General features: G+C 31.5%; 2 protein-coding genes across 14 annotated transcripts in view; one reads left to right on the top strand and one right to left on the bottom strand.

Annotated features, from left to right (window-relative positions):
- LOC124429608 overlaps positions 1-6,105 on the top strand; it is a 26,081-nt gene extending 19,976 nt beyond the window's left edge. For 2 of the 4 annotated variants that reach the window (XM_046975100.1, XM_046975101.1), the window contains 10 exons: positions 654-769; positions 880-1,018; positions 1,154-1,288; positions 2,100-2,247; positions 2,403-2,530; positions 2,621-2,755; positions 2,846-3,000; positions 3,187-3,556; positions 3,799-5,282; positions 5,350-6,105. In XM_046975100.1, coding sequence (XP_046831056.1) covers positions 654-769; positions 880-1,018; positions 1,154-1,288; positions 2,100-2,247; positions 2,403-2,530; positions 2,621-2,755; positions 2,846-3,000; positions 3,187-3,556; positions 3,799-5,282; positions 5,350-5,610 — 3,071 coding nt within the window. In that variant the 3' untranslated portion in view covers positions 5,611-6,105. The remainder of the gene's footprint in view (positions 1-653; positions 770-879; positions 1,019-1,153; positions 1,289-2,099; positions 2,248-2,402; positions 2,531-2,620; positions 2,756-2,845; positions 3,001-3,186; positions 3,557-3,798; positions 5,283-5,349) is intronic. The other 2 variants (XM_046975104.1, XM_046975102.1) reach the window with 2 other exon arrangements.
- LOC124429609 (ecdysone 20-monooxygenase) overlaps positions 5,845-12,584 on the bottom strand; it is a 23,606-nt gene continuing 16,866 nt past the window's right edge. For 8 of the 10 annotated variants that reach the window (XM_046975108.1, XM_046975107.1, XM_046975105.1 and 5 more), the window contains 8 exons: positions 12,152-12,350; positions 11,327-11,514; positions 10,332-10,530; positions 9,860-10,022; positions 9,152-9,318; positions 8,993-9,071; positions 8,655-8,852; positions 5,845-7,868 (listed from right to left, as the gene is read on the bottom strand). In XM_046975108.1, the coding sequence (XP_046831064.1) occupies positions 7,752-7,868; positions 8,655-8,852; positions 8,993-9,071; positions 9,152-9,318; positions 9,860-10,022; positions 10,332-10,530; positions 11,327-11,514; positions 12,152-12,350 (1,310 nt within the window). In that variant the 3' untranslated portion in view covers positions 5,845-7,751. Of the gene's footprint in view, positions 7,869-8,654; positions 8,944-8,992; positions 9,072-9,151; positions 9,319-9,859; positions 10,023-10,331; positions 10,531-11,326; positions 11,515-12,151; positions 12,351-12,584 lie in introns of those variants that run through there. The other 2 variants (XM_046975114.1, XM_046975115.1) reach the window with 2 other exon arrangements.

The raw sequence follows: 12,584 nt of genomic DNA, 5'->3' as shown, positions 1-12,584 counted from the left end.
GATTAAAAGAGATAACTATTGTTGAAATTTACATCACTTTCAGTGTTCATATAAATAACACTGTAGTCAATACTTTTTATTAAAAAGTTTGATATTACTTATCGGCTAACACAAAAAAAAGAATTATACTATTATCATAGTATAATATTATTCTGTTATATAAAATGTGAAAAAAGAATTTTCAAAGTATAGAATTTGTATACTACTACTTTTAATAGAAAATATTAAGAAAGACAATTAAATAGAAAATTCTGGTATTATCAATCATATATTATTTCTATATTATAATTTATATTATATTATATATTATTCTTATACTATATTATATCAATATCGTAATTTTCAATTATTTTTTGTTATTATTATGATATAATACACTGTAGTGTCATAATAAATCAATAAAAAAATATTATAAATTTAGTAGAAAATTCCGACAATAGTTATCGGCCAATTCCTAATACTATACTATTACTATTGTAATACTGTAAATAACATATATTAATAAGTAATATCAGAAAATTTATTAAAAAAAAAAAGATAAAAAAATAAAATAATATTGAAATATTGAAAACAGAAAGTTCTGAAATGTTATTTAACGTTATACAATCCGCAATATTAAATACTTGTACTTTTTCATTTTAAAACATTTTCAGTGAGTAATCAAACAGAAACACCTAACTCTGAATCTGAATGTAATCTGATGGATTATGGTCTTCTTGATCTCCATACTGGCTTACCTCAAAGAAGTTACAGTCGTAGCGAAGCAAAGGTAGATTGTTATTGTTATCAAAATTAATATTAATGAACATGAGAATATTAGATAGAACTTTTTTTTCTTTGTTCTTTTGTACTTTATTTCTTATTTGACATTTATTTCAGATCAAAAGATTACAAAACGGTGTTGTTACCTCGGACGACGATGTTTCTATTACCGGCTCACCAAATATACGACGAAGATTAGGCTCGTGTTCTGGAGGTCCTGAACAACAGTCCACCAAAGAAGATACTTATTCGCCAGGTATATTAACTATTGTTTATAAAAATGATTAGTGTTTTTTTCTTTTTCTTTTCTTTTTTTTTCTTTCCTTTTTTTTCTTTCTTTTTTCTTTTCTTTTTTTTTCTTTACATTAAAGTTAGAATTTTAATGTTTCAGACATAACACCTAACGGTACCCTTCGTCGAAGAAGGAGTCGAATACCGTGCGAAGACGATGATGGTAATTTAATGGATTTTCTCCGAACTTCGGGTCAGGAGAATACACGAGAAAGAAAATCATGGGGCAGCTTAGGTATGACACGTAAATGTAAAATTATTATTTCATTTAATCATCGTACATAAGTATCTATGTCTTCTCGTTTTTTCTTTTTTCTTTTTTTTTTATTTATCTTATCGACTGTAATTTGTATGTAAATTTACTTGTTATTTGAATTTTTGTGTCATTCTATGAATTTTATCGATAACGTTAATCCACATAATTATTATAATGATAATCTATAATTCTGATTTTACACTAATTCCTTCCGCATGATTTCGATTTAACACGAATCAGAAGAAATATTTTCTTTTTCTTTTTACACGATCTGTTTTGATTTAATGTTTTGACGTTCCGATCGAAATTGTAAGGAAAAGAAATTTTTTTTCGCATTACTCATCCTCACATTGTTTTGGATTCTAATTAAAACCGTTCTTACGCAAACTTATGCGTTTATTATTAGAAAATAATAACGAAAATCTTTGTTTTGTTTAAATTCATATTATTTTGCTTACTTTTCGTGTTTACGAATTAGTAAAATAATGTTCTTTTCCAATGATAATTAATTTTTATATAACATGTGCAATCTATATGAAATGAAAAGTACAAGAACGTAAAAACGATCAGATTTTAATGCGACTATTGATATGATCTATTGGTATAATTTTTTTTTAGATTCAAAAAGATTCTTATGTTTTTCGCAGATACATAGATATTCTTTTACACGAATTTTTTTTTTTAACACATTATATCATGTAAATACAAAAGTGTATGTATTCGAATATTGTCGTTATTATCAATTTTATTAATGAAACAAATCGCTTTATCAATCGAAATTTTTATATAGATCGATCGTGGGCACGAAGAGCTCGCGGTCAAGCACGAAGGGGCGATTTATTGAATGCCGATTTTTCGGCTGATCGAGAAAGACCAAGTTCACCATCACCTTTAGCCGAGAGCAAGCCATTTTTGCAAGAAGAGGAAGCAAAGCCAGGGTAGGATGATCTTTCTTTTGCTTCATAAATTTCTCTTTTTATTTTTTCTCTCTCTCTCTCTCTCTTTCTCTCTCTTTCTCTCTCTAACGAATTTCTTTCCAAGGATTATTGCGCGATATGAAAGATAAAAATAATGATATATTTATATAATACAGGAAAGCATGGAGGCAAAAAATCGAGGCTTGGCTGTCAGAAAACGAGAAGGAAGATCGTGCGGGAGAAGAACTTCAAAGAAAGGCCAGACAATTGCGTCAAGCAAACCGTAGGTCCTTCGAAGACTCAGGTAAGTTGACGTTAAAAATAAAATTTGATTCAATTCAATCTCGGTAAACACTGTAATCGATCGATCTTATCTATATATATATATATACAGAAAGTGAAGGCAAGAACTCCATCAGAAATACCCTGGTTGAAGACGATTCTATGCACGAAGGTTATTCCGAAGTTTACGACTGGCGGCCATCCGTTGAGAAAACGGATGTAATGCGTACGATGGAAGCCATCGAAGGTAAATCATTTTTTTTTTTATTATCATTATAATCATTCCGATTGGAATACAAGTTCCACGAGATATTCCAGTATTTCCACTTCTTTTTAGAAGCCCAACCGAACCCATCGCAGAAAGATAAATCACCTTGGCGAAAGTCGAGTTTAAACGTACCAAATAGCATGGAAGAGACTGACCCACGTTACTCTCGTAGGCTAAGATCCAGACTTAGTACTGAAAATATCCTTGCTCCTAGTCCATTACAAGTATGTAAGAAAAATTATATGTTACACGGTTACCTTATTTTATCCTTTATAAAGATTACCTTGAAATATATTCTATGTGTTATATAATAAAATTTTGTGATTATATATATATATATATATATATATATATATATATATATAAATATAAGTTCGAAGCTAAACTATTTATGATAACGCATTATATAGGCGATCAGAGAAGAGGACAGAAAGAAGAACAAGATCAGCGAGACGGTGAATGCGAACACTCAGGACGAACTAACCATTTATCTTCGACAACCTTATACAGGCTCGCAAACTCCAACCACAAGAAGATTCTCGAAGCTTGTTAAGAAAAATTCTGATGATGAGAACGGCAACATCAGTGACAAGATTGAAATTGATTCGGATAATATTGAGACACCACCGGCAACCAGACGACTTATCAGTCCACCGAAGGAGGTTAAACCGGTCGAGAAAGAACCATGTAAACGAGAAAGATGTAGTAGTTCTCTTCAAAGTCGAGAATCGAAGACTGTTTCGTTGAAACCTGTTAGTGTTAATGCTGATCTTGGTACCGGTAGGTTAACTCGTTTCGATAATCTCTCTTTTGACACTGATTTATTTATTCTTTGCATCATTAACTAACCGTAATTTGATATAACTTATCATCTCTGTGAACTGTTTTTAATATTCATTAACTTTATCCTATGACTGTACTGAATATAAATTCAGTTTTTGCAAAATAACGATCACTTTCTAATGAGATTTGATAGTGGATAGTATGAATTATTTAACACAAATATATTATTTTTCTTTAAGGAAATTTCGATAGATACTCGGCCACGAGAAGAACAAGAAGATATAAAAAAATGTCCGATCCTACGGAAAAAGATACGAAAAAAGAAGATCCAGTGAATCAGCAGATCTTCGAAGAGAAATCAACGGAACGACCAAGTACATTGTCGTTGACTGAAGATGGACAGGAAGAAGATGCTATGCTCCGAGTCTGGCAGGAGAAATTGAAACATTCAGAAACAACAACGACCGAGAAGATTGATGCTGCATTGGCTGAGATCGCTCGATCAGGGGAAGATCTTCAACATTTGTCACGTTCGAACGTTCAGAGAAACTCTCGACTTCCTGTTAGCCAACCACCTCCTGTGGTAGCTGTTACCAATACAGTTTTGAGTCCAGTGATGCAGGAATCAAGACCAAGAGAACCAGTGACGATCTTAGCCGAAAGAGCCGTAAGTAGTCGTGAACGTCACAGAAGTATGATAGATCCAAGTCAGGTAAAGGAAGCTATTCGAGTAACCAGCAGTCCACCTAGTCAGATCAATCAAAGTCCTATAAGGAATCTAAATTGTGAACAAACCGTATCAGATCGTAAGATCGTAGAAGATCACATAATTACGATTGATCAAACGGATATGAACGAGCTCTCTTCAAACGTGGATAACGATCGAAAAACTGTATCCAATGAGGTGATCCAAACGATGGAAGATCCTCCTAAACAAAGCTCCATGTTTAGAAATAGGTTTATTCCTGACATAAATGTCACGAATGCATCACCGTTATCTTTGGGGACGACTGTAAAGGGTAGAGATCAGGAACTGAACGACGAAGGATTCGAGGAGACCCAAAGTCTAGTTTCGGAATCTTTGAGTCAGGAAACGTCATCAGGGAATTATGAAACTGACGCTCACGACTCTACACGATATTCCCCAGCTGAATTACGTTATACCGGGACGATCGTAACTCAATGTCGACCTAACGACGAAGAAGAAGAAGAAGTGGATGTACGACATATCATTAAGGAACCAGCCAAAAATGTCTTCGCAAAGACTACTGTCCCAGTTAGAGGGACGAACAACGAAAAGAGTTTCCTACCAAAACGTACGGCTAATATGAAACGTGAAAATAATAGGAAAGTCGAATCATTGAAAAGAAATCCTACTGTAATGGCGTCGAATATTAGAAATGAGGTCGAACGTTCTGGTTCTCGTAGCAGTCTTCGTAGCTCTAGAAGTTCATTGAACAGTGCTACCTCTGTTAATACTGTAAGAAATTTGGCGCCCTCTCATGCTCATCTTCGTAGCTACACGTCCGCAATTCGTGCGTTGACTAATGACCTCAGGAAAAGTAGTCCTTCAAATACACCCCTACCGCCAACCGTAAAAAAAGAGAACGATAAGAGACGTACCAATCCACGAATAGCCGTAACTAGGATTCCTGCCAGTAGGAGCAGTAGCAGTGGTAGCAGCGTTGGTCCTGTAGCAAGAAATGTTAGAAAGACGAATAATGTAAGTAAAAAAAATTTAATTAATTATCTTATGTAAGTATTATATATGAGATAATTGTAATTTATAGGCGATAATTGATACGATCTCAAAGCAGGTGAACAAACCTCGAACGATCGCTTCTCGTAGCAGTAGCAGTGGCAGTAGCATCGGACAACAATCAACGATATCCTGTCAACCTGGTGGTGAAAAGGTTGCACCCACCAAGAGCCGATTATTACAACCTCGTGCCGGCACGAAGAATCATAGTTTTATGAGACCTACGGCTTCCAGTGCGAGTAAAGGTTCTATACCGAATCTTCCGAAAAGTATCAAAAGCTTGATCAAATGAATGTTATTTTTTAATGAGAATTAATCTTTACGTTAAGTTTTTTCTAAAGGACCAGAAATTCGCGAACATTATTATATATCACGATATGTAATGATTCGAGTTATCGTCGTACGATAAAAAAGAAAAAATATTAAAAGAAAAAGAGAGAGAGAGAGAGAGAGATACGATTTCTTATCTTAGCGAACTAATGTTATTATTATAACGACGAAGGAGGATCATCGAAATGTTTTTGTATACGAGAAAATAATCAAATATATTTACAGTTTAACTCGTTGTAAAATCATTATTACCAAGGAAACTGTTAAGGAACATTTCGAGTATTTCTATCGAAAGCTCCGTGGGCGCTTATATTCGCATAAGATTAGGAGCTTTCCTTTCAGTCACCCAGATATATAATCTAGAATTTATAATAAACTGTAACATATGTTTCGACTAACGTACTGTGCGATACAATATCATTTGTATTGTTAACATAAATAAACGATTTGTAAAAGATGCTCGTTATTAGATTATAACATGACGGATACATTATCGAGAAAGAAAGAGAGAGAGAAAGAGAGAGAGAGATCGCCAATAACAATATTATGGTATACTACATCCTTCACTATCTGAAATAAATGCTTACACATTGTCTATCGTAGAAATGACGATGTTGAACGGCTAAAATAAATATTTATATTTTGTTTCCCTTTTTTTTTTCTTTTTTTTTTTGTTTGTTTGTTTGTTTGTTATTTGGATTACGAGAGAAGAACACATATGTAGTTGCAACGTTTGCACATAAACAAGCTTATAAAATATGATACATAAGATGGACACATCATAGGTTACTTCTATATATATATATATATAATATATACACATATATATTTATATATATGTATATATATTGCACTTGACACTCTCAACATGTTTATTCTTACGATAAACGAGTAACATTATATCTATACATACTTTAATATATATATTATATATATATATATACATACACACACATACAGATAAATTCTCGCGCTGAGGGTATACCGTATAAGTAAAATTGAAAATCGTGTAGTGACAAAAAATGAAATACCTTAGAGACGAGATCTCCTCGTGGTAATGAGATCACTTTGATGCAATGAAAGTCCTTGAAAATGATTTCCTCGGCCCTTAACGATAACGATGGGCAACTTTCTTCACGATTTTTTTTACTTTTTTACTTTTCTCTTTTTTTTCTTTTTTTTCATTATATTTTCCTTTTTCATTATCTCCCTCTCTGTTAATTACACTTCGCTTACGACGCATAATCTTCTTACATTTATCGCAAATCAAAATCTCGCATTAACTCGTGACGACGTACATATACATTAGACTTATGTTAGTTATTAGGATCGTCTTACTTTGATAAAAAAAAAAAAAAAAAAAAAAAAAGAAAAAAGGGAATAAAAAGAAACAAAAGAAAATAAGAAGGAGAAGAAGAAGAAGCAGAAGTAGGAGAAGAAAACAAATGGAAATGTTAGAAAAAAAAAAAAAAAGAAAAAAATAGAAAACGAACGATTTCGATTTAATAACACGAATGATGAACGACGATTCTAAATAATTTTAATTATTATGATATCATTGCATTCATATACATACCATACATATGTACGTCAATGTTTGAAAAAAATAAGACGATCCTAATTAACCGTATAATAGATAATTTAATGTTCGAGTAAAATGCTCTTAGAAATTAACCTTTTGCACTCGAGATGGTATTCTCGCTTTGTCTTTTGTTATTATTGTTAATTCGTATTTCATTCAGTTGAAAAAAACAAAAAAAAAGAGAAGAAACACTAAGAAAACGTTGATATTTAGAATTGTGACTGACTGATAATGTTCGTCGAGTGCAATAGGTTAAAAATATTGCGTGCTAGCAAAAAGATAAAAAAAAAAAAATGGAAAAAAGGATTCTCGATAGATCAATCGATGAAAATGATTAACGTCGAATGCTTAAACGTGATGTTCGCGCTGAATATACAATACATACGTATAATATATATGTATATACATATACATACATACATATATATGTATATATATATATCTAAACGTGTACGCGTAAATTTATACGATTAAAACGCGATTTGGCAAGGCGTTTGGTCTTCTAATTGTTCGATCACTTTTCATACCATCTCCAGACGATCTCGAAAACCGAGTGAGACCGGACTTTTCGGGGCGAGAATAAACTCGAATTGTAGATCGAGTTTATCGTCTACTATGATTTCGAATTCTCGAACGATCTGCGAAAGTTTGAAAAAAAAAAAAAAAAGAAAAATTACTAACTTCCTCTTATGATATTTACATATACGTATATATATATATATATATATATATATATATATATATATATATGTGTAGGTGAAATACAGAGTGTTTCACCTAACTCAAAAATTTGAAATATCTTCGTTGTTTCTCAACAATCTCGAAAAAAATGTTAAACGAAGGAATTTGTTTGATTTAAAATTAAAAATATTCTGATTAACACGGAATTTTTTTTCACGATCATTTTTTTATCGTTAAGATTTAATGGTCGTCGATATATGTATATATATATATATTTTTTTTTCTTTTTTATTTTTAATAATTAGGTCGACACATTTTCCTTTACATAATGTTCTAGCTTATCAAAGAAACGAAATTCAATGATATAAATTTTTTAATCATGAAGAAAAAAAGATTGATGTATAGAAAAAAAACGAAGAGATCTAATATTTGAACGTTTCGAAATCACATTTTGTCTCGTTTGAATCAATTTCTTTTCTGTTTTTTTTTCTTCTTCTTCTTCTTCTTCATTTTTTCTTTATTTTTTCTTTTTTTGACCCATACAAATTAAACAAAATTTATTTAAAATTGAAACAAAATTATCTCGAGAAGATTACGAAAGAAAAAAAAAGAAAAGAAAGATAACAAAAAAGGGATCGTCGGGTTACGAAATATAATACAAAAAAATGAAGCATATCAAATTAAATCAGCTCTCGTAGAGGCGGTTAAAATAATCTCTCTCATATCACTATATAATTACGAACCTTCGCTAGGATAAGTTGTAGAGCAAGTTCCACAAAGCGTTTGCCCGGGCAGATTCTTCGACCAGCACCGAAAGGCGCTACCAGTAATGGCGAATGTGGTACCATAGGCTTCAGCCATCTTTCAGGCACGCATTTGGACGCATTCTTAAAGTTATTCTCGTCTAATCCAGCTATCCATGTATGCAAGAGAACTACCGTCTGGGGTGAAGAAGATAGCAAAATGTGAAGACTTTAAGTACAGTTCCGATTAGTTAAGTTACTAACCGTATTTGAAATCTCTGTAATCAAACTATCGTTGACTTTAGCAATTAGAGAATCGTGGAAAATAAATAACTTACCCCAGCGTTGAGATGATAGCCATCCAATTCTATTGGTTCATCTAAAATTCTTGCGATACACGGTGCCGTTGGTACCAACCTAAATTCATATGACGAACAAATAAGCACGGTCATATCCTTCGATTAATATTATCAATGAAAATGTTATAACTTGTTTACCTAAACGCTTCATTGATGCAAGCACGTAAATAACGTGCTTTTCGAAGATCCTCGACTGTCAGATCGCAACCTCGCGGTGCCAATGTACAGGTTTCTTCGTATAAAGTTTCTTGTACTTCTGGATTACTTCCGATCATGTGGAAAAGGAAAACTAAAGTATTACCCAACTGTGAAAATCAATGAAAATTTTAAACATAATAATAAATAATAATCGCTGTCAGTGTTATCACATAAAATTTTTAACGATATCGTCCTATAATATATAAGAAATCTATTATGGCAAACGAATTGTAAAATAAAAGAAGAAGAAGAGAAATAAAAAAGAGAAAAAGAAAAAGAATATATATATATATATATATATATATATATATATATATATAGAGAGAGAGAGAGAGAGAGAGAGAGAGAGAGAGAGATAAAACGGACTATCTAATGAACTTCTAAAACGAGTTATTTATACTATCCTTCCACTCACTTATGCGATCTCTTCGACGTAATCTTATGAAAGTTCGATTATATTATATTACTATAAAAGTCAGAGTGTTTCTACATTTCGAATGATCGTACGGAATAATAAAAGAATTCGAACGATCGTCCATTTATTCATCGGAATCGTCTCGATTAACATATAGATTCTTCTATAATCGAAATTCCATAAGTATGTACATACGAGAGAGATCATAAACTAGAATATTATGACGGCCTCACTGTGTGTATACCGGCCGCAATAAAGTCCACTATGGCTGCCTTTTTATCCCTTATGTCTAATGATTTCTGTCGTAAAATCGATTGATAAACAGCCTCCACGGATTCGTCTCGAGCGTCGTTCCTTTTCTCGTACATCGTCGTCTCCATTAATTCTGAAATTATGCTGGAAAAAAAAATTTCAACCAAAAAAATTCTTTCTTTTTCTCGTAAAATATAGTAACGAGTAATAATAATAATAATAATAATAATAATAATAATAATAATAATAATAATAATAATAATAATAATAATAATAATAATAATAATAATAATAATAATAATAATAATAATAATAATAATAATAATAATAATAATAATAATAACAATAATAGTAACAATAATAATAAGAATAATAATAATAAAGATAAAAATCTTTATGATTAAAAGACAAAAAATAAATATTAACAGATGAAGCATCCATATTAATAATTACTTGTAAATAGCGTCCTCGCTCTCTATCAGTTGTTTGTAAGCAGATGTCGGTAGCACCTTCCAAAGCGGCAATCCATAAAAGGCATCTCGCGAGGCCGTGAAGTGAATCCTAACTGCTTCCGCTAATCTTGCAGTAAGCGTGTCGCTCGAGTCCGGCTTTAAGAAACCAAGATGCCGACCCAGAATCAAGGTACAGGTACCTTCGTAAAATGTGATAAGATATTACTGTTTTTTATCTTTTTTTTCTTCTTTCCTTTTTTCATCTTTCTCGAGTTCATTAGAAAAATTGCTACATGTATTAAGAACCGTGTTCTCATTTTAAACGAGGGCTTAATAAGCGAAATAATCGATAAGAATTTGCATAATTATAATCATGTAGAAAAACGTGGAAGTGTGATCAACAAGTTTTTTGCTTTTTTATTTTTATTATTTTTATTTTTTTTTGTTTTTATCTTTTTAGTTGCCCAACATTTAACGAGGAAAGAAAAAAAATAAAAAGAGAAATGAATATTTTCTTATTATCAGACCGAAACGAAAGTAGGATTCGATATATTAATTGCGAAATATATTTCGTCTCGATAAACACGGCATTTATATTAGTTTTGATTCATAAATAAATCTGTTATTATATGTAAGTAAGAATTTATTAGAATAAAATTTCAATTATTTATGTGTTAATTGGATAATTATGCAAAACAATAAAATTAAGTATTTTTATTATAAAAAAAAAAAAAAAAAAAAACCATATCGTATTCGTCGGATTGATTCAATAAATGAATTCTTCACTTATAACGGTACTTTATAATCAACCTAATAGCTGTGCAAACTAATTTCACGCAGGAATTTTAATTATAAAATACTCGTATTCTATTTATTCGTTTTAATCATAAATAAGGAATATATTTAGAAACTAATCAAAATGTGTGAAGAAAACTTGTTGAATTTTTATTCAGATATTAAAAAAAAAAAAAAAAAAAAAGGAAAGAAACAACTCACTCTCGAGTCCCATTCTATAGGCAAGTTCTTCGAATCCCGCGATGCCAAACATGGTTCTCCGTTTTCGTATTAGCTCGATGAAACCGTCACAGACGATATTTAGAGCAGGAAAAAAGCCGAGAACCGTGCTGGCTCCCGTGAGTTCCGGAGTGAGAGCAGAACGAAGCTTCTGCCAAGTCTCGCCCTGTCTGTGTGTGCGTTTGCGTGTCGTGTATATGTGTGTTGTGTGTTATGTGTTGTGTCATAGAAAAGTTATGAAAACAAAACAAAAAAAAAGAGAATAACAATTATTTGAAATACTGTATTTGACCTAAACGATAAACAACAGATCGATTGCCAAACTAATCTCTTCTATTCGATATTTATATTATCCTTAATATTATTTTTAAAAAAATTTGATAAATGTCATGAAAATAGATCTTATAAATAATTGTAATAAATTTTGAAACATTTTTTGGCGATCAATGTGTTACTAATTAAGTCTTAAATGCATGTTTTGTTGTTGTTGTTGTTGTTGTTGTTGTTATTGTTGTTGTTGTTGACAAATTACAGTATATCAAATCAATTCAACGCGTAGACATATACATACGACAATTTACTAATATTTTTTCCTTCTTTTTTTTTAATTTTACGAAGACTTAATCTCTCTATTATTTCCTTTTTAATATCTACGATTAATAATAAATATTATAATAATAAATATGTAATATTTACTTCAATATAATATATATTTTTTTTCTTCTTTCTCCTTTTAGAAATTTATTTATACCAAAAATCATGTGCATTTAAAAGAATTAACACATATGTTTAGTGTAATATACTCACTCATTCACAAGACCGAGATTAGTGTAACGATCACGACGCGAGTGTCGATAGTGCGATATGACTTCTTGCGGTGGACGAAGAGGATACCTTGAACCTCGCCTAAGGATCTGCTCGATATCACGTCGAGAAAATACCGATATCACCGGCCAGTTCCACAGTGCCTCCTCCTTGCACAAGCCTCCGTAGCGTCGATTCAGATCTACTCTTGAATCAGGGATTATAGGCTGGTCGATATCGAGAGCAATCTCGTTCATTCACGCGATGATCTCACGTGTCTCAACGGGGAAAGGTTCGATCATTTTCTCAGAAATGTTTCGTCATTTTTCCTTTCTTTTTTTATTTTTTTATTTATTGACATTCCCTTTGTTGACGTTGGAATTTAACCTTTTGCACACGTAAAAAATTATTTTTCTAATTTATTCTCTGCTAATTG

Source organism: Vespa crabro, chromosome 15, assembly GCF_910589235.1.
Source record: "Vespa crabro chromosome 15, iyVesCrab1.2, whole genome shotgun sequence".
Taxonomy (NCBI): Eukaryota; Metazoa; Arthropoda; class Insecta; order Hymenoptera; family Vespidae; genus Vespa; species Vespa crabro.
The sequence above is the reverse complement of the archived record's forward strand: the minus strand, read 5'-3'. Positions and strand labels throughout refer to the sequence as shown.